The sequence below is a fragment of the Rhinopithecus roxellana genome, chromosome 10 (assembly GCF_007565055.1).
Source record: "Rhinopithecus roxellana isolate Shanxi Qingling chromosome 10, ASM756505v1, whole genome shotgun sequence".
Classification (NCBI taxonomy): domain Eukaryota; kingdom Metazoa; phylum Chordata; class Mammalia; order Primates; family Cercopithecidae; genus Rhinopithecus; species Rhinopithecus roxellana.
In genome coordinates, this window is record NC_044558.1 from 1,965,541 (window position 1) to 1,987,558 (window position 22,018).

The following is a 22,018-nucleotide window of genomic DNA, read 5'->3' on the forward strand; positions in this document are numbered from 1 at the left end:
TTGAGACGATCCGTAAATAATTGACTAACCATTTTTCTCACTATATTGTTAGCATCTATTTGTCACTGGAAATTATTCCATAAATGATTAAATAGCAATAGCTGTATTTCACTGGCTGGACAATTTACTCACCCAGTTGTCTTTTAGACCTGTTTTTTTCTTTTTGGGTTTTTGTGGAGTTTTTTTTGGCAGCTTTTGAGCCCACCGGAAAAAAAATTAGACTTTGGCCAGGTATGGTGTTCATCCCTGTGATTCCAGAACTTTGGGAGGCTGAGGCAGGAGGATTCCTTGAGGCCAGGAGTTCAAGACCAGCCTGGTCAATATAGTGAGATCTAGTCTCTATTTGAAAAACTTTTGAAATAAATTTAAAAGTTAGACATTTTTTGGCCAGGTGCAGTGGCTCACGTCTGTGATCTCAGCACTTTGGGGGAGGCCAAGGTGGGTGGACTGCCTGAGGACGGGCGTTCGAGACCAGCCTGACCAACATGATGAAACCCCATCTCTACTAAAAATACAAAATAAGCTGGACGTGGTGGCCACGCCTGTAATCCCAGCTACTTAGGAGGCTGAGGCAGGAGAACTGCTTGAACCTGGGAGGCGGAGGCTGCAATGAGCCGAGATCATGCCACTGCACTCCAGCCCGGGCAAAAAGAGTGAAACTCCATCTCAAAAAAAAAAAAAAAAAAATTTTTTTTCCATGTCTAATGTGGCCATAGACATCTATCTCCAAGTATAAATATTTGTGTATATTTTAAAATGTTTCCTCAGGATAAATACCCATCTTGATATGGCACTTGATACAGTTCCCGATAAAGGCAGGCAGAGCCACATGAAAACCTTTAGAAACCCTAAGCGTTGAAAAACTATCAAAATCCTTCCATGTAATTCATAATACAGAATGACCTAACAATGACATGGCACTGCACACTTTCCTTTGTAGTAGTAACAGGAGTAAAAATTCATGATTATCGACACGTCTTTCTCCTGCTAGCCCACAGAACAGAAACCTGTCCCCGTGCTCTATCACTTTTAGAGGGACGAGCGGGTAACCAATATACCAATGAGAATTTCAAAGACAAAAACCATTGAATCCCAGTCCTCCAAACGCCAGCTCACCTCCTGCCACCCCACTTCATGGCCAGCAGAACTCATACCCACATCAGTTCCATTTATTCTTCGTACAAATATTTTACAGTTTTATTTTTAAATCATTTACACATATTCATACAAAGAAAAATAAATTTCAGGATGGAATCTTGGGACCATGGTAGTTTTTAAAAAAAAATCTCTCTGATCATTAGCTACTGAAGACAAGGCAAGAGGCTTAGCAGTCATTTCCGGGGGTTAGTGTATCTCCCCATGCAGGGGACAATTGAGAAGAATCCAAGCTGCTCCCTCATCTTCCTTCAATCTTCACCTTCCGGAGATAAGATGGGGGAAGGGGATTTTCCAATGCTCTCCCCTAGAAACATTTCAAGACGTACAGCAAAGGCTTATGGTAACACTGAACCTTTTTGCTAGAAATCTGGCAAGATCGCAATTTCTGAACCAACTTTCTAGAAGAGTTAGCTCAATTCCCATTCACAGGTACTTCTAAGAGGAGGAGGGACTGCCACACTCCACACCCCCTTCCCACTTGCTCTCTCCTCCCACCAACGTTCCAGAACAGAGCTCTTGATCTCTTCTGATCTAGTCCCTCCCTGCTCCCACCCAGGCTCATTTCACAAGGGAACCTTCCTCCTACACCACACACCCAGACACTCTGTAGCAACTGGCCCTGGCAGCTCCTGAGGACCGCAGCAGTGATGACACAGGACTATTGCATCAGCATCGTGCTCACAGGGAATCAGAGCTCAGCCAGGAGAGGTCCCAGAATGACACAACTATGAGCACTCCCACCAAAACTCAGCTCTGCTCAGCCAAATCAACAATTCAACCAAACATGCCAACTCCTAACACATCCCATCCAGACAGACATTAGAGGCGCACAGCAGATGAACCTCCTACTTACACTGCCCAAGGAAGCTAGACTACTATCAACTCCCAGTAAAAGTGGGGGAAAGGACAGACATTACAAATGTGGTAGACCCTATTAGAAATGGCAGCTGATGATAACAGTTGCCCTAAACCGTTGGGTCCTACCCAAAAAGCAGCACCAAGAAATGGCATGATGAGCAGAGAGATCTGTAGCTGGATGTACAGCCCTTGAATTACCAAGGGACTCAGAGATAACACAGCTCATTTCCCTACAATTATGTAGGAACTAGAACACAGACTACCCACCCCTACGTTGAGGCAGCTCCTGAAAGGCCGTACCGCTTATGGTCATCAGCCCACCCCCTTGGTAGGCCCATTTGGGGAGAGGGAATCACATCCAAAGCAGGGATCCCCCCAGGTGGACACTCACAGGGCAGCCCGTCCCACTGTCACTGGGGCAGGCCAAACATAGTTAGGAGGGTGGACAGATCCCGTGCGTCAGCTGCCCCATAGGCATCGCTCTGGCCTAACATAGACAATGCCAAACGCAGGGTACTCCAGATGTTCTCCGACATGGCGCCTCCTTCACCCCGGGGGCCCCGGCTTTTCCTCTGCATGTTCAGTGCCTCCAGAAAGTGCTCCACAGCCTCCCTGTAAGGAAGAAGAGGAATGAGAGCTATTAAGCTGAACAACAATGGAAGGAAGCAGGTCACCTAGCAGCTAGGACTGGTTAGTCAAATAGGATCTGAGAATAAGGAGCTAGGGCCAAAGGCAGGGAGAAAAAGCTCATTCATTCATTTCTCAATAGATACTCTCACCGGTGAGCCCCAAGGTTGATGCAGCTGATGCCCAGGTTATAGCGGGACCGGATATAGCCAGGCTGGAGCTCGAGGGCCCGGCGGTAAGCAGCTACTGCTTCTTCACTCTGGTTTCCATTGGCCAGGGTGGCCCCTAGCTTATTCCACAGCAAATAGTCCTGGGAATAGAGAGGCAGAAGGGATGGGAACAGCTTGACTCAGATCAAATTCTGCCCATCACTCCACCTGTTGCACTATTCTATTTAGCTAACATGTTTCATCCCATTCCATTCTTAAGAGTTCACTGTGTGGCTACAATGTAGCCCCTCTCACCCTATGCAGACTCTCTTATGTCCAGATGACTCTACACTCCCACCCTTCTTTTCCCAATCCTCCCAAGGCAGTCAGTACATGGAACACTGGAATGAACTACCCCAAGACTCCAAAAGTCTGAACAAATTCTTCCTTTTTTGTGGGGGTGGGCAGGGCCTTGCTATGTTGCCCAGGCTGGATTTGAACTCCCAGGCTCAAGTGATTCTTCCACTTCAGCTCCCAAGTAGCTGGGACTACAGGCATGCACCATCACACCCAGCTTCCCAACAAATGGCTCTTCAATAAGGTACAGAATCATGTCCCATTTCCATTCCTCCCCTGGGCTCACATTGGGACGAACGCTGAGGGCAGCTGTGAAGCAGTCCACGGCCTTGTCATACTCCCCACTCAGGTTGAAAAGGACTCCCAAGCCACACTGCACATCAGGGTCAATGGAGGTAGGGTCCAGCCGCACAGCTGCCAGGAAGAGCTCTTTCACTTCAAGAAACAGGGAGCTGGATGAAAAGGAAAAGAAACACAAAAAAAGTAGGTAGATGAATGCCTCTATTCCCATCCCCCCAAATTAATTCCTTCATTGATCAATCATATCCCCAACATTCATCAATCTATCAGTCATCCCTTCTACTCTCAAAGTCCAATATAGAAGCCTGTTTTTCTATTTCATCCTAGCACTGAACTGTAGAATGCAGACCTCCTTCAAGGTGATCTTAGGTTTCCCATCCCACTCTCAGGACCCTTCAGTCTCAATCTATCCAAACTTCCAAAATCAAGGTCACCCTCCACCCTCCTGCTGGGACTTCGGTTACTATAATTCCTCACCCTAGGAACCCCTCATACTCACTCAGACAACAGAGACCCCAGGATACGCTTGCTGGGGCCCAGTCCTGCCCCACCCGCCCCTTCTTCTGCAGGCGTCACCAGATGGGCATAGGCTGGTGTGTACCGCAGCCAGTCTCGTAGGGTTTCACAGGCCTGTCGCTGCAGGGACTCGTTGGTGAAGCTCACGGCCAGAGCCATCAGTGCTGTCTGGTTATCTGGCTTTAGCTCCAGACACCTGTTTGATCAGGGATGGGCAGACTTGATATCTGCAATGACACTGGCACACGTGAGCACCCTGGGATCCAAGCCAAGCTTTGAACTGCAGAGTCACAACGGCCTCCCTCACCTGTGACTCCTCTGACATGAGTTAATAAAAAAGTTACAGATCTAAGGGGAAAGTGTTAGCAGCCAAGGAACCAACCAAAGCCCCTCAAATAAAGTCAAAAGCCGACGAAGGAATGGAATTCACTCCAACCCTCAGTTTCAGCATGAGAAAACACTCTCAATAGCACCCAGAAAGAAGACAAGGATCCAGGTCTGCGCTTCTGTCATTCAAAAGGTTATATGCAGAGACTTGGAAGCACCTCACCCACACCTTTCGGTGTACTCACCTCCGCAACGCACTGATGGCTAATAGTTCTTGTTCATTCTCTGCCTGGGTGGTACCCAGATACTGCCAAGCCTAGAGGGAAGTTGACAGATTCCATCACCCCATATTCACCTCTCCATTCGCCCTTCCCCCTGGCTTCTGCCACTCACCATCTCGCTCTCAAGCCCCTATCCTAGGCCATCACCCAGGCCCTAACCCATCTGCACTACCCTCCTTGGGGTCTTTCTCAAGATGGAGGAAGCAGTCTTTAGTCAGAAATCAGAATATGGAGTCACTCACTTCCATGTGCTTAGGATCCTGCTGCACAGCTGCCTCAAAAAGCAGCACAGCATTTGGCAGGTCCCCCTCCTGAAGGCGCCGCAGCCCTTCTTCAAAAGGCTGAGGGTGATCACGCAAGGGGTTCTCCTCCTCAAACTGGTACCCCTACAAGAAAAGCACGTGAGAGACCGACTGAGAGTTGGCACAGTCAGAACAGCAGGGTTGTGAGGATGACAACCAACAGGCGGAGAAGCTGAGGGCCTCCAAACAGGTTCCTGAATTAATTGCTGGCAAATTCTCCATATTATAAAGATCATGCATGACACAAGTAAAATCATTTGGTATCAGGCTCATGCTGCCATCTCCTGTTCATGATACCTGGGAAGCTAGTCAAGTCTACAAACTCATCCACGCTGGAAATAAGTTTATTTTAGGAAGTCATCACAGGCTTGCATTCCCACACCTTGACTTCTCACCATCAGGCAGAACATCTCAACAGGATCTGCTTATAGTAATGAGTTAAAGGGTCTCTAGCTATTCAAAGTGCATTTCTTGTTATCCTTCAATAATTAGTGTACAAAGGAAATGTTGTTTGGAGCCCTGCCATTCAAATGTAACTCCTACTTAGCTCACAGTCGTTCCACATGTCCACTAGATAAAACATGTTCAAGCATTTTGAAAATGTTAATTTAGTCCCCAATTTCATTCTTAATAATTATGAATATTAATCTGTATCTGACAGTAAGCAAAAGCTGGATCCCAAAATCCAGATGGCAGAGAATATTCAGAAAGACACCATTCCCTTCCAGCTGAGGATTTCTCACTTTAGAGAAGACTTACGATACTATCTGCAAAGCTTTGTCAACTGGCGTTTTACATTAGGCAGAGAAGAAATACGGTAAAGGGGAGGTCACTAGTAAGCTGCAAAATTTGAGACATGCAAATAAAAAGTCCCTTTTTGGAGAGTAAATAGTTACCATCACAGAATAATATACCACAATGAAAACAAGATGCAAAATACCAGGTGGAGGTCTTTCTAAATGCAGTTAAGAATAAATTCAGATAAAACTGTACAAAATAAAGACATGAGGCCTTTTTTCATTATTATTGTGAAAATGATAGAGAATGAAAAACACCTAAATCTTACCAGCAAAGTTCTAAGTCATTATCAGATGCAAATTATTTGTCACAAATGAAAATTAAATAACTACAACGGGGGCTTAAGAAGAGAGATATGCTACAGTAGATTTGAGATAAATGTAGAGAAAGTAATTTATATTGAAAACAAGTGTGTTTTTGGACATCTCTGTAAAATATAAAAACTCAGAAGGCAGAAAATGACCCTAGTCCAGTGATCAGCAAACTTTTTCTGCGAAGGGCCAGATAATAAATATTTCAGGCTTTGTGGATCTGCTGCAACTACTCAACTCTACTGTTGTAGTGTGAAAGCAGCCAGACATAAGTAAACAAATATGCATGGCTGTCTTCCAATAACATTTTATTTATGGACACTAAAATTTGAATTTTATATCATTTTCACTTGTCACAAAGTATTACTCTTCTTTTGATTTTCTCCAACCATTTAAAAATGTTAAAACCATCCTCAGCTAGTGGATCATTAAAAACATAAAGATTTATTCCACAAGCCAGTGTGCTGGCCCTTGCCCTAGACTATTACAGTTCAATAAAACAAATCCTTCTGCATTCAGTCTCAACTATTGTTCATCATTACTACATGTGTTTTAAGCCACTCTACAGAAAACAGAGATTACTGTCATCTATAATGCAATTTCCTAATAAAAGTAATTCCTGCCTCTCAGAGCTACAGAGGACACCAAATGAGAATCTTCACCAATGCCTTGCCAAAAAGATGAAGATACTATGTGTAAATAGCTATTATCCTCATTGCTCTGGCTGCTTCCTTAAGATATGATGGCCTGTATACGACAGCCAGGAGTGATGTGAATGCTCTTCAGGTGTCTTCATTAGATAACACAACAACTCAATGCCACCATCTTGCAACCACAGGATTCTCTAAGTTTCCTCTCACCCATATTATCTATCCTCCTTGAAGTCTCATCAATTGCTGATCAAAGAGGAATCTTCCAAAATTAGAATATTTGCATAGATGATGGAAAAAGAGTACTCTGGAGGATCCCTCAACTACCCACAGAACACAGGATAAGCTTGGCTTCACTGTCACATCCTGAAAAGCCAAACCCACGTCATTAATTTTATCTGATACACGGTCTGGTCTGCTCCAGCATCTCATAGGATCAAACTGCGGAAATGATCACTACAAAGAGTCTGTCCCATCACATACTTCTCTTTTCTCATAATAGTATATTAATATCTGCCTGGGCTGCAATGTAAATTGCCTCTGAAAATTTAAGGGCTATCAATAAACCAACAGGACATTCAAAGAGACCCACGAATTTATCTAACAATCAAGAGTCAAATCCACTTTGTTTTTAAAAAGTGCTATTGCCATGGAATTCAGTATTAGCTTAAAGCCAGATACTGTCGGAATTGCTTACTACATCACTTTTTTGAGGAACATTGATGCAAGTGTTTCTAGTCCTAATTTTGCAATATCCCAAAGTATCAATGATATCAAGTAGGGCTCAAGAATCCACAAACATACTTTTAAAATTTTTAATTACAAAATGTATTCTGGCCAGCATGTCATAAATATGAGAGTAATAATGATAAAAGTAGTATTATGTCTATATGTATCAAAAGCATGGACATTTTTACATCAATATATAAATTGCCATTGATAAGTTGATGGGGCCTACGTGACTTACCAAATTGTTAATACAAAATAATAACAAAAGGGTTATCTACATTTCCTTCAGTTCTTCCTTATCAAAATTATATACAATTAACTCACAGTCTGGTGAAATATATGGTAAGGTCCCAGCTGTCTTTTCCCTTATATCACACAGGACAGTTAGAAAAATCCAGATCAGACTGGAATAGTAAACAAAATCATATTTTTCCTAATACTGTTCTTTACTGGCTCTCAAACCCTAGCCTTTTTCTGAACTGCATCTTCCCGTCTTTGCATAGCTGCCTTATTACGTCAAGATCCATCTCCAGCACCCTGGTTTGCATCTCAGGCCCTGGTTCCAGCCCCAGAATACTTTCCCAACCATATCTGAACTGAGAAAAAGACATCACTACTCACCTCCCCAGTTCCTGTTTGGCCTTTTTTCAAAACCGAGTGATTCTTTCCCCTCTTCATGCTTTAACTCAGGAGTTCAGTTATTAAACACATCCCCAAACATCCTACAACCCACAGGTAGATTTGTTTTTCAGTAAGACCGCAGAAGTAACATATGCTTCTAAGTCAACAGCACATGCTATATGCAAAATGCAATCATCTTTCATACTACTAGGAAATTTCCCTAATATTTAAGTTATTTAATATAAATTCTTTGAAAACCCTAAATTAGGGCAAGTGGCTAGTACCTATAAAAGATAAGAACTTAAAATGAACATGTGAGTTTAAAAAGTAAACAGATATTAAGATGTGGAGGCAAAGGGATAGTCTGCCCACTAACACTCCCCACCAAAAGAGTCAGCAGTCTTCTCAAAAAGCTCCCAATCTGACCTTCAAGCAGAGCTACTTCCTCTGTGCTCTTAATGCGGCAAGCAAGTGCAAACCTCCTTCATAGGTGTTGTGTACTGGATTGTCATTATTGACAAAGGTAGTCTCAATAACATCTATATCCCAAGAATAAAGTATATACTCAATCACTGAAGAGGAAGGGCAAGGGAACGATTCGGACTTCTTTTCATGGAAAGGCACTCAAGAAAATACTTAAAAGCACCCTTCAAATTCAGGATTAAAGGAAACATATTAAAAAGAAGGAAGTTCTGGAACCTGAAAAACTAAGAGTTTTTACCTTACCTTATCATAGGTAGCTGACGTGAGGTCATCATAGTCAGAAAGCCAGGGATGAGCCTCAGCATCCCGTTTTGCCATCTCCTCCAACTCTGCCTGCAACTTGTCCCAGAAATCGACATCGGACTGTAAGGAAGGGAAGGCAGATAGAAAAAGGAGATCCATCATGACCACCCCACCCCACTCTCAGCTCTGCTGGGATTGATTGCCTAAGGTAGCAGTTCTTGAACTTCAACATGGTTAAGAATCACGTGAATAACTTTTTAAAAATGCAGATGGCCGGATCTTATCCCCAGATACTTATTTAGTAGTCTGGGGTGACGGCCAGAAATCTGTAGTTTAGTTTAGTTTGGTTTACTTTTTTGTTCGAGGCAGAGTTTTGCTCGTTGCCCAGGCTGAAGTGCAACGGCTGATCTCATCTCGTTGCAACCGTTGCTCCCAGATTCAAGCGATTCTCCTGCCTCAGCCTCCCAAGTAGCTGGGATTACAGGCGTGCGCCACCACATCATGCTAATTTTGTATTTTTAGTAGAGACATGGGGTTTCTCCATGTTGTTCAGGCTGGTCTCAAACTCCTAACCTCAGGTCATCCACCCACCTCGGGCTCCCAAAGTGCTGAGATTATAGGCATGAGCCACCACGCCTGGCCCAGAAATCTGCATTTTCAAACAGCACCCACCCCATTCCCAAGCAACTCTGACACAGATGATCCAGGACAATTTGCATCATCTTTGATGTTCACACACCCACTCACTCCAAGGAGTGTTTTCTTTTGGGTTGTCTCCTCCTGCACTATCTGCTCTCACCTCTACAGCTGACTTGGCTCGTTCAAACTCCATATCAAGGGCAGATGTGTTTACTGGTCTTGTGAACTGGTCAACCCAGGCATCCGATGTACCCTATGACAAAAAAGGATGGTCAGTACCACTACCACCAACTTTCCACCCTTCAGACGCACACTAAATACCCACTAAACACCACCAACCTGGGTACTTCTGAGAAAACCATTCTCAGAATCTCTTTCCCACCCACTTGGGACCTGGATGCTATCAAGACAAGCTGGCCTTATCCTTCCCCATCTGGGACCACTGACCACTGAACCCATGGCCTGGGGCATCAGCTGGCTCTGAAGTGGGACTGGAAAGTGACAATGTCCTACCTGCTGCTGTATAAACTCTGCTGCCCACTGTTCTGCCTGAGCTCGGCCCGACCCTGCACCGGACTCCAGGGACACCTGCCCTTCGCCAATCTGCCGCACGAATTTCAGGAACTGGGGCACAGAGACACACACAGGCCACTTGGGAAAGGACTTCCAGGTGTGCACTCTCAATCATGCCCAAGAGGAGCCTGTACTCACCCCTCCCCTGACCATCTCTAGCTGCAGACAAGATATGCTAAAGACCCTAAAAGAAGTAGAGAGTAAAAAGAAAGGGATTTCTGGCTCTAAAGACGTGAAAAGGCATCAGAAAAAAGAGTTAGTAGGCAAGGAGATGAGGGAATGAACACTAGAAGGAAGAGGCAGGATCTTAAGTCTCTCTTCTATAAACAGGAAGGAAGAGACCCAGGATCTCTTCTCCTTCTCTTTAAACTGGGGTAAGAGAAGCAAGATTCTTGCCTTCCAAAACCAGCTCTGCTGGGCAAAGCAGCAGAGGGATGTGGCTCACCTCAGAATTAGCCAATTTGGGGTCATCCACTTTGGCCACAAAGTCACTGGCCGTGTGCTGCAGATCCTCCTCAGGATGATATTCATCATACCTGGAACGGATAAGAACTAATTTTACACATTAGTCTGCCATCACCTTCCCCATGCTACTCCCCACTCCTGGCCCATGACAATGACAGTTCCTATGGGGGAACTCCATTTTTCTGTTGAGAACCTACAAACTCCAATTTGCATTATAGAAGGCCATTTGGGCAGGAGTGTGAAAGTACTAGCTACATCCTCTTACCTCTCCCTTTCCCAAACATATCTTTGCATACAGATGGGATAGTAGCAGGCTCAAAATTAAGAAGGGAACAAGGTAAAATTATGAGCTTTAAGATGTAGTTATGAACTTCATATAGGATAGTTAGGATTCTTGAAAAATATATATATTTACATATATACATATATTTTAAAATGGCCTGAAAACTCCCTTCCTCCCAAATACAGCTGATATGGATATATGTATATATACGTGTGTATGTATGTATATACATGTATGTGTATGCATGTATGTGTGTATGCATATATACGTGTATGTATCTACATGTGTATATATGTATATGTATATGTGTGTATACATGTGTGTATGTGTATATATACACATGTACGTATATGTGTATATATGTATGTATACATATGTGTATGTGTGTGTCTCTGTGTGTGCACATGCATGTGCTTTTGTTTGTTTTTTTAAAGACAAGGTCTTACTATGTTGCTCGGGCTAGACTTGACCTCCTGGGCCCAAGTAATCCTCCCACCTCAGTTTCCCGAGTACAGGCACACAACCACCCAGTCCTTGACTACATTTGAACCATAAATTCACAGGAGTAATAATCCAAGGGGAAATCTTAAATAACCAAGTAAGTTGGTTTGAGAACGTGGATGGAGGAGGTTAGAGGAGGCTGGGAAAACTGTCCATACTTCTTTCACAGGATTTGGAAAGAGGCAGCTGAACTCACCAGCGATCAGTGGCTGTTCCCTCAGGTTCTCCCAGCCACAGCTTCTCCTCTGATTGCTCCAAATATTCCTCAGCCCAGCGGGCGGGAGACACAGACAAGGGGTCTGCAAGGAGCAGAGAGGTGGGGAAATCACACGGGTTCATTCAGTGTGGGATCAGGGAAAGGGAAAGAGATGCCCATATTCAACTGACCCTCTTAGCCACACCAAAGCAGACAAAGCTCTGTTGACTCCCTCAGAAACTCCTGGTCAAAAGAATATACTACTAAATTTTCAACAAACTCAATATCCAACCCATTCTCAAGGAGCCTGGGGCAGAAATTTACCAAGAGTTGGGAACAGGAGATCAAATAAGGAAGCTCAGGAAATTAAGAACCAAACTCTTTTGCTTGAAGTACAAGATATTTCAGTAAGAAATAGGAAGCAGAAGGGCTTTCACTTTCCTCAAAAGTACAGTAGAAAGCCAGTAAGGAGTGAAGGGAGCATGGAAGGGCTCCTGTTCCTTAACCAACCCTCTGGTTTGTTCTCCCTCTACCCAGAGTTCACACAATCCCGGCCAAAGGAGCCTTATTTCATTCTAATTTGCTACCAAGAGAATCAGAGAAGCGGAATGCTAGGCTAGAATTAAAGATACATGGGTCTGCTCTTTCCTGTGGATGTTTGGTGGGTTTTTTCATTTTTTAATTGAAATGTAATATACAAATATGAAACCATACAATGTCTACCAAACTTAAGTGTCCAGCTAAATTAACTTCCACATACGAATACACTCACATAACCACCACCCGGATCAAGATACAGAATGTTTACAGTTCCCTCACAGGCTCCTCCAGTCTCCCAGCTCGCAGAAGTAAACACTATTCTGACTTTTCTCACTTTTGATTATCTTTGAGTAGCTGTGTTTTTTCTGTCTAAATCTAGACACTGTCTCAGAAGCTCTAGTGACAAAGGGGACTGCTGCACCATCAGAATAAACCTATCAAGGCAACACACTCAATGAGGGTGCTGAACTGGTTTTCAACCTCCAGGACTTTGCCCTTAAGATCCTGAGGCCAGAAAAAAAAACAAGGAGACTGACTGCCGGCCCTAAAGAACAAGGAAGGCCTAAAGAGGGGACGCCACTGCCTGAGGTCATAGATTAGTAGAGTGAGAACAACCTAGATACAAAATATCCCACTCAAAATGTGCGCCTCATATAATTTCTCATTGTTTACTCATTCCTTCTAGGCACATCTTTCCCCAGCTCAAAATTCAAAAACTCAGAACTTGCTACTACTCTTACTCATGAAAGTTTCTGTGTCTGCTAAATAGCAGCACTGTGGAGAAGAAAACAGGTTCTAGGGTCAGCCTACCCACATTTAAATCCTAACTCCATCACTTATTCACTGTGCATCTTCAGACTAGTTACTCAACCTTCTTAAGTTTCCATGTCCTTATCGTTAAAGCAGAGATAACAGTAGGGGCTGCTGTGAAGACCAACGCACACAGTAACAAATGTTAGCTATTATCATTAGTCTGCTCATGGCAAACCTGTACCAAAAACAGAAAACATCACAATGAGACTGTTATTCCAAAGCCTCTCCTCCACCATCCAGAAAAGAGCTGTTGCCAGTTATCTGCTGCTACTGCTATCTGTAGCTTTTCCCATGAAAGTGCAGGTTTCTCTCTCACGATTATCATATGAACCTCATATACCACGTCAACCGAAGATGTCTAAATTTGAGAACCCTGAAAGATGTGTTTTATCTCCAGATCTGAGCAAACACAGGATTATTTGGCCCAGAAGACTTAAGACAGGGGGATTCCATCACAAAATAAGGTAAGCTAAAAAGATGAGCTTCATGTGGTGAGAGAATAGTTCTGTATCTCGATCGTGATGGTGCTTACACAAATCTACACATTTAATAAAATTGCATAAAACACACACACACAAATAAGGGCATGTGAAACTGGTGAAACCTAATAAACTCTGAGGATTGAAACAAGGGCAACTTCTTGATTTTGATCTCTGCATAACTGTTACATAACACAGGAGGAGATTGGGCAAAGGGTACACAGAACCTTCCTATACTTTTTTTTTTTTTTTTTTTTTTCAACTTTCAGGGAAACTAAGTACTTCCAAATAAAAAATTTAAATTTAAATAACTGAGCTGCAAAGTTCTTTTTAAAATTGATTTTGACTCTTAACAATGGAGATTTTAAAATAAGAACTTAAAGAATATAGCCTTCTTTCATCTCAAAATCTACTTCTCTATAAAACCACAGTTAACCTACACAATTGATGTATCAGCCACAAATGCTATAATTAAAAATGAAGGATAATAAAAAAAAGTCAGTTACGACAAAACCAACTCCTTTCCTTTAGCGTTTTCTCCCAGATCTCAATTCGTTCATTCAATACCAGAGGCCTACTACATGCAAAGCAATATACTGCTGCAAGAAGATATTTTTATGAAGGCAGACTTCAAACAGCTCAATTCCAGTTCTAAGGTTTGCATGCCTCTGCCTCTGTGAAACAGGCACAATTCCCAAAGAATATACAAAATACTAGAAGAGCTCTACTAAGAGCATTTAACTGGTGAGACAGATGCAACATGTTTTTCTAAAGTTGTTTTTCATTTCAAGTTAAGGAAGATTTTACTGGCTGCATGCAATTTAGGCAATTATAACAAAAATTTCATCCATCTCAATGCTCATAGTAGCAATGATTTTTTTGAGTTATCAAAAATGACTAATGCCCACATTACAACAGAAGCCTCTCTGAGATAGCACTTAAGTCTAAGGTTTATGTGAAAAACTGAGTTTCTGTCTAGGAGAGGGTCTTTGCTATGGTTCAGATTTTAACTTGTGGCAATTTCACAAAGAATCTCAACTTGAGGGAGGGTGCAGTGGCTCACGCTTGTAATCCCAGCACTTTGGGAGGCTGAGGTGGATTACTTAAGGTCAGGAGTTCAAGACTAGCCTGGCCAACATGGTGAAACCCTGTCTCTACCAAAAATACCAAAATTAGCCAGGCATAGTGGCACACACTTGTAGTCCCAGCTACTCAGGAGGCTGAGACGGGAGAATCCCTTGAACCCAGGAGGCAGAGGTTGCAGTGAGTAGAGGTCACACCACTGCACTCCACCCTGGGTGACAGAGCCAAGACCCTGTCTCAACAAAAAAAAAAAAAAAAAAAAAAATCTCAAGAGTCACACAGACATGAGTTTGAATATCATCTCTATTATTCAATGATTTTGCACAAAGTATTTAACTTTTCCAAATCTCAGTCTGCTCATCTATAAAATGAGGGGAAAATATCCACCTTGTAAGTGTTACTGTGAAGTTCTAATGAGCTTAAGAAGATATAGTGCTTAGCACTATTAACAAAGCCAAGAGCACCTACTGTTCTACCTTAACTCCTACTTATGGGTGGGAAAGAGCCACGTGATAAAACAGACCCACAGATCTTATTAAAGGTGAGTTTTAGTTTTTAGATTTGGGGTTTTCCTCTTGTGTGCGGAGAAGTCCATCCTAAACATGGGCCTCCTTCACACACATTTGTCCCTGATCAGATAGGCTTAAGGTAAGAAGAATCAATCCTAAAGGATGCAAGGAGCAATGGATGCTCTCAAGAACAATTAGGCTGAGACCCTGAAATGTGTAGCAAAGCAAGACAGAACATAAATTAAAATGGTGGGGGTAGAAACTAATTCAGTCCCTTTAAACATCTCAGAAAAATTCAGGAACCATGATGATGCGACTCCCTGAGATCCTGGAACTTTGTAACTTTCTCCATGTGTATCTCTTGTTATTCTTGATTTCTTAAACTGGAAAAAGGCTAACTTTTGAGAGCAAGCAGGAAGAGGAAAGCTGAAGAGACTGCCCTTCCCACCATGTCCCTGATTAGATAGGCTTAGGGCAAGAAGAATCAATCATAAAAGATGCAGGGAGCAATGGATGCTTTCAAAGACGAAAAATTAGGCTGCGACCTTGAAATGTGTAGCAAAGCAAGAAAGAGCATAAATTGCAGGCCTGGCAGTATAGCATCACAGTTAAGGCCGCAGGGTCAGGAATCATTCAAATCCAGGGTCAAATCCCAACTCTACCACTGACAAAGCTGTGTAACCTTGGGCACACTTCACCTCTAAGCCTCAATTGTCTTATCTTTAAACTAGGTCTAAAAACAGTAACTACCTCTAGGGTTCTCAAGGAGAGTAAGTAGATGATGCATTCAAAGCATGTAACACAAGGCCTAGAACATAACTATCGTTATTAATTTTTATTATCATCATCATGGTATGGTCTTTACCTTCTAAAACCATATACTTCAGGCACTTGAACTTCACAGTACTCTGAAGGCCCCAATTCTGTTCAAAATAACTTAAAGCCAGAATCCCAGGTGCCGTAGTGAATACTCTCCTCTTCAGCAACACTGTCATCCATCCAGTCTGTAGATCCTCTCCACCAAACCACAGTGACAAAGCTCCAGGTAACAAAAAGGACAACCTACCTCTTCGTTCTCTCTATCCAAAAGCTCTTATCTAGTACAAACCCAGTCCTCTGTTTAATATACATTTCATTCTGTTATCACCTAAGGGAAATTGAGTTCAGTACCCTAACCCTCTAGAAATGAGTCATGAAGCCAGAAAACTCGTAATCATGCTATACCCTGAACAGGGGAAGGGTATAGAATTCTGCCCCATAGAAGCCAGTATAGATTTTCCCATAACAAGCTTCACCTGTAACTTCAGAGATGAATTCTTGGGACCAGTCAGTCTCATTATAATCCTGAGTGACATCCACAGCATCTCCAGCTGCAAGAAACTCCTGGGCCCAGTTCTCAGACAAGGCCAAGTCTGCCACACCAGGGGCTTAAAAGAGAGAGAGAGAAAGAAAACTAAGAAAGAAGCAATACATACCATTCCATCATCCCTAAAGAACCCTGAGTACACGTGAAAACACTCTTGTTACTTTTGTCTCCTTCTGCATCTCAGTTCCCCAATGCCAGCAACATCCAATGGAACCCCCTTCCTTGGCCCTGGCTACATGGAAAACAATCTCCCCTCCCACTAGACTCTGGACTCACCTCTCTGGGGAGCCTGGCGGAAGTCTGACTGCTCAATCTGCTGCATCTCAGCCAGGAGGTCATCCATCTTGAAGGTCTGAGGGGCACGGGACACAAGGGGTGCATTCTGGTCCTGCAGGAATTCAGCCACCAACTGCCAGAAGAGAAATGATGAAATGAACCCATAGGGTCAGGAGGCCCCAGCAAAAGACAGGACCTGCTGGAGGGGGATCCCAATGTCAGATACAAGGAAAGGAAAACACAGAAACTGGAGACACACAAAGAGAAATTGTCTTTGCATAGATTTAGAAGCACAAAAAAAATACATTTAAAAACAGGCAGGCATTCTCATTTGGTCAGGAGAGCCCAAAAATTGAAATATGGGTGAACTAAGTTTAAAGGTAAAAACACAACGGGCGAGAGAAAAATGGGACAGAAAAGAAACTGGTCTATTTACCTCATCTTCAGAAGCTACTCCCAAAGGCTTGGAGGCCTAAGAGAGAAAGACAGAGACGCAAAATGGTGAAGTTCCTCTAAAATGAGGGGTTGACGAAGACCACAGGCATCTGAGCCTCGGTTTGTCCATCCATAAAATGGTTGCCTTTATTTAAAGGTGCACAGGGTTTTCCAGTGTTTAGTAAACCCTCATTAAGCGGTAACTACTATGATTTGCAACACAATAGAGAAAGCAGTTACACCAAGATGTACAAACAGCCCCTCCACCTCAGACCACCACCTGGACTTTCCACCTCAAGAACACTCACTGCCTCAGAGGCTGGGGCTCCGGGGGGCCAGGGGCCAGGCCTCAATCCCTCCTGCCGAAGGGCCTTGTCCTGGGTGAAGTGCCCAGCTAGCTTCATGAGCGGGTTGGCACCCCCGCATTCGGCCTCCACCAGCTCCCGCATTGCCATGGTGACCGCCAGCTCTCTGATGGACACAGGAGGTTTGGAACTGAGGTACCGAAGCCAGACTCTTCCCAGACCCACAGCTCTGCCCGTACCTGAGGAAGGCACACAGGCGTCTGCCCCTCACTGGCCGCCCTCCACCCCAGTGCCTTTCGCTGTGACCCCCACCTCTGCCAGGAGTTCGAGGGAGGTCGGTACTCTCTCCTGCCGCCCCCCTCAATGGCCACCGCTTCCAGCCTGCGCCTCTGCAGCGGCCTCCAGGACTACGGTCTCATGGGCTGGGGGCCAGCAGCTGCCCCCACAAAGGGGCCTGGAACCCGGGGGACTACGGGGACGCTTCAACAACCGGACTGGACGGGGACACTGCCCGGGCAAGGGAGAATGGGAAAACAGCCTGACCATACCCAGACTCCCGCAGCCCCAGCATACGGTGAGCACGGCAGAGGGGCATTCCCTCCCCCTAAGTCACCGGAGCCCTTCCCCCGGTTCGGCCCGGGCCCCCGGCTCCCCACCGCCCATCTCCCCGGCCCTGCTGCCGCTCCAGCCCCGCCCCTGGGACCCGCGAGGCCACCACAGGGACGCGGTCCCGCGCCCCCTCGGGGTCATGCGCTCACCGCCGAGCGCCGCGCCGCACTACCCGCCGGGCCACCAGGTGCGGGCTTGGGGGAGGGGAGGGGGGGAGCCAGGGGGCGGGGCTCAAACTTAAAGGGGCCGTGACCGCCCTGCTGCGGCCCAGGCCTAGCGGAAGCTGTCTGAAGAGGCGGGGCCTTAAGACCGCGTTGCAGCCTGACGGGAAGAGCCGTGAGTCTTAAAGGGGAAGAGCACCTTAGAGAGCAGGTCTTGGAGAGTCGACTCTAGGAGCGCTCAAAAAGGCCACAAGCCCTAGGATTTGTTTGACGGTAAGCTCAAAGAAGAATGGGGCTAAGAAGGGCTTCCCAGGCTCTGGGGGAAAGCCGAAGACGCGAGATCTTAGGCTCAGTTGATCCTGCCTCTTCCCTTGGGCGCATTGTGACCCAAGGGGATTCGCTGCCCTTTCTGAGCCTCAGTTCTCCCCTCTAAAATGGAGCTGGCTAATGTTCCCAAGCACAAGAAAGAGAAAGGCCCTAAAACCAGGGACTGGGGAGTTCAGTCCGAGGCCTTCTTCAGCCTCCTAGGTCTGCCCCACTTCCAAATAACCCCTAGCGGGGCAGCGTCACTGTCTCCATGGAGACAGGGGCCCGCCCCCGCCTCAATCCCTCTCCACCTCTGCATAATGGGGAAAATAGCACTGAATGATGACAAATTCCGGAGACCAAAATAGGGTCCAACGCATCCTGAGATCTCGAGCTGGTAACGTAGAAGGAAGGTGTACAGTGAGTCAGCCCTTCCTTCCACTAAGTCAACATAATGGCCTTATTCCCACCACTCCAGGCTGGGAAAGCACAAACATACAAGAAATGTTTTTAATCACGGAATAAGACTAAGCCTCAGGCCCCCTCATCTGCCAGAGAATGTGCGCTGCTGTCAAATCTCAAAGTCATTGGGAAACAAACCCTGATAATCTCACCCGGCTTCAAGACCAAGGGAGTCCTAGTGTCACGGAGAAGAGCAAGAGCCCAGGGCTGCCGGTAAATGAGCAAGGGCAGTGGTGCCGGACGAACAGAAGTTCCATCCCAGCCCAGGGTGCACGAGCAGAGAGGCAGGCAGGCAGGCGGGCAGCAGGTGGCGCCATGGGCCGGGCTTGTTTCCTGGCTGCTCTGCAGATTTCAAAGGTGGAGACCTCAGGGGGCACAGGGAATGTCTGTGTAAACTCATCCCTGGGAAGATAGAGAAGCAGTTCTGACACCTCAGGGGAACAGAATGGCAGGGGAGAGACCATAAGACTGTGCAACATTTCTCCTTTTCCTTGCTTTTTCGCCCTCTTTCGGACGCCCCAGTCCTATACCCCGTTTTCTTCTGGAGCACACAAATCCCAGCCCTTGGGTGTCCCCTGTTCTCAGGCTGCCATCGCGAGGAAAATACCTAGTACCTGATAAACTAAACCACACAAGGATAAAGAGATGCCCTCCATAAGGTGCATGCTTTTAAAAACAGGACCCCTAGAGAGGGCAATGTTTAAAGGAACCCATCTGATACAGTAGAATTTCAGAACATTAAGGCAACCAGAGTTTCCCAGTACCACTTAAACATCACGACACACATAACCTTCTGCTCTGCTTAGCAGAGTTTATCGACTGATTAGCAGTAAATCACTTTGTGTGCAGATCTTGGAAGAATGCTAATAACAATAACTGATGTTTACTAAAATCCAGGTGTTGTGTAAAACACTTTACGTATCTCAATGCTTTTAATCTTCTTAATACCCCTATTAAATAGATACTACTAGACCCACTTTACAGATAAGACTTGTGCAAAATCAGACGGCTAGGAAGTCAAAATTTAATCCAGGCATAACTCCAGGCACCTACTTCCCAGTCTTAGAGAAGACTTACTGATAAACCCTAGAGATCTTTGATCTCCTGGGCCATAGAATCATTCACAGAACTTGGTCCACAGTCCCAGAGGTGCTGGGAAAGGGCTTAACAGAGTGACTTTGTAGTTTAATATTTAATTTACTGAAGCTCTAGATTTGAAACCCTAGATTTTGTTAATCCAGGTTCAACTTTAAATTCTTATTCTAGTCATAAAAGTAGTAATTTTTTAAAAAATAAAAATAATAATTTTTACTTATTCTTTAATTAATGTTTGACAATTCAAGTTCAATAGGTTAAATCTTACCATGTTTAGACACATATTTCATTGACTGTGTGCCAGGCATTGTTTCAAGCACTTTTCAACTACTGATTTATTTAATCCTTCTAATACTTATTAATAATAACTATTATCCCCCATTTTACAAAAGAGGAAACTGAGGCACAGAAAAGTTGAGTGACTTGCCCAAGGTCATACTAATAAATAGCAGAGCTGGGGTTTGAACCCAGACCAGGGTCATCAAACTTTGTAAAGGGCTCAAAGGTCAATATTTTTGGTTTTGTAGTCCATACAGTCTCTGTCACAGTGACTCAACCCCGCTGTTGGAGCACGAAAGCAGTCATAGGCCACACCTAAACAAATGAGCATGGCTGTATTCCAGTAATGCTTTTTATGAACACTGAAATAGGAATTTTATGTAATTTTCATGTTACAAAATATTCTTCTTCTTTTGATGTTTTTCATGTTACAAAATATTATTCTTCTTTTGATGTTTTTCCAACCATTTAAAAATGTCAAATACTTATTTAAAAATAAAAACCATTTAAAAATGTCAAATACTTATTTATTTTTTTTGACACAGAGTCTTGTTCTGTCACCCAGGCCAGCATGCAGTGGTGTGATCTCGGCTCACTGCAACTTCCACCTCCTAGGTGGTCTCAAACACCTGACTTCAGGTGATCCACCCGCATTGGCCTCCCAAAGTGCTGGGATTACAGGTGTGACCCACCGTGCCCAGCCAAAAAATGTCAAATACTTCTTAGCTTGCAGACTATGCAAAAACAGGGACCAGGCCATAGTTTGTGGATCTTTGACCTACACAGTCTTGTTCCAGAGTCCATGCTCTTAAACACCGTGCTGTACTTTTGCTTTTTAGAAATAAAAGTCAAACTTCCTAATATTTTTAACTATGTGACATTTAATATTCATATTTTAAATACCTGACAGGGCAAACAACACTACTAGGCAAAACCTTTCTAAATTTTTATTCAACCCTTTAAATCTAATAAATCAAACTTATAAACATTTATTCAATTTTTTAAAATTTATTCAATTTTCTTAATCCTCTTAAAGTCATAAATCCAAAACTTTTCTTTTTTTGCAGTTGCAAGATTTAATAGAGTGAAAACAGCTCCCATACAATGGGAGGGGACCCAAAGGGGGTTGCCACTGCCAGCTCGAGTGCCTGGGTTTATATCCCGATCCTTGTCCCTCCCCCTGTGCTCTCAGGCAATAGATGATTGACTATTTCTTTACCTCCTGCTTTTAGCCTAATTGGTATTTTAGCGAGCTCTTTACTACCTGATTGGTCAGGTGTGAGCTGAGTGACAAGCCCCATGTTTAAAGGTGGGTGCAGTCACCTTCCCCAGCTAGGCTTAGGAATTCTTAGTCGGCCTAGGAAATCCAGCTAGTCCTGTCTCTCAGTCCCCCCCTCAACAGGAAAACCAAGTGCTGTTGGGGATGTTGGCCAACGACCGCTCTAACTGCTTCCTGCCGAATTGGGGCGTAGTAGGTCATGCAGTTGAAATTTCCTCAGGAGGGGTGCCTTTGATGTCATTAACATAGGAGCATGGGCTAGCAGACCAGTCCAGGGGTCTGCAGTAGATCTTAGTCATGGACTGCATCTGGGCTCCATTAGAAAAACCATTTGTAGTTTTACAGCTTCAATTCTGGAAGAGACAAACTTAACAAGGAGGTTAAAGATACAGGGATTGAAATGTATGGCCTGACATGCAGGGGGAGGCACATCCAACAGTTAGTAGTGTTTTGGGATGAGGATAAGCCAGTATTGGCTGGATACGTTCCTTACTGAGGGCCCTGGTGCCTTTGGATAATTTTAGCCCTACGTATTTAACCTGCTATAAGCAGAGCTGAGCCTTTGGTTTGAAAACCTTGTAGCCACAGGTGGCAAGGAAGTTTAAGAGTACTTGGGTGACTTGATGGCCCAAGGTTTCTGAACGGGCTGCTAAA

The 22,018-nt window shown here is 44.4% G+C and overlaps 1 protein-coding gene across 8 annotated transcripts; it reads right to left on the reverse strand.

The window, feature by feature from the left end:
* Window positions 1-1,148: 1,148 nt before the first annotated feature.
* On the reverse strand, window positions 1,149-18,984 carry PEX5 (peroxisomal biogenesis factor 5). Of its 8 annotated transcripts, none has more exons than XM_030939495.1 (16): window positions 18,864-18,951; window positions 17,177-17,339; window positions 16,870-16,905; window positions 16,434-16,566; window positions 16,087-16,218; window positions 11,368-11,470; window positions 10,368-10,458; window positions 9,863-9,973; window positions 9,510-9,602; window positions 8,711-8,830; window positions 4,816-4,959; window positions 4,538-4,608; window positions 3,949-4,161; window positions 3,436-3,601; window positions 2,796-2,953; window positions 1,149-2,628 (listed from the first exon to the last, which is right to left on the reverse strand). In XM_030939495.1, the coding sequence occupies exons 2-16, from the start codon at window positions 17,321-17,323 to the stop codon at window positions 2,427-2,429; spliced, it is 1,920 nt and encodes a 639-aa protein (XP_030795355.1). In that variant the 5' UTR covers window positions 17,324-17,339; window positions 18,864-18,951; the 3' UTR covers window positions 1,149-2,426. The 8 variants fall into 8 exon arrangements, with proteins under 8 accessions (XP_030795355.1, XP_030795352.1, XP_030795354.1 ...); XM_030939492.1 differs by lacking the exon at window positions 18,864-18,951 and adding an exon at window positions 17,932-18,085; XM_030939494.1 differs by lacking the exon at window positions 18,864-18,951 and adding an exon at window positions 17,932-18,053 and having other exon boundaries at window positions 17,177-17,412.
* Between the last annotated feature and the right edge of the window lie 3,034 nt (window positions 18,985-22,018).

Coding starts and splice junctions, on each gene's coding strand:
- PEX5 (XM_030939495.1), bottom strand. CDS start 17,323: ATGGCAATGCGGGAGCTGGTGGAGGCCGAATGCGGGGGTGCCAACCCG. Junction 16,906..17,176: donor GAGCCCCAGCCTCTGAGGCA/GTGAGTGTTCTT, acceptor TTTCTCTCTTAG/GCCTCCAAGCCTTTGGGAGT. Junction 2,629..2,795: donor ATCAACCTTGGGGCTCACCG/GTGAGAGTATCT, acceptor TCTTCCTTACAG/GGAGGCTGTGGAGCACTTTC.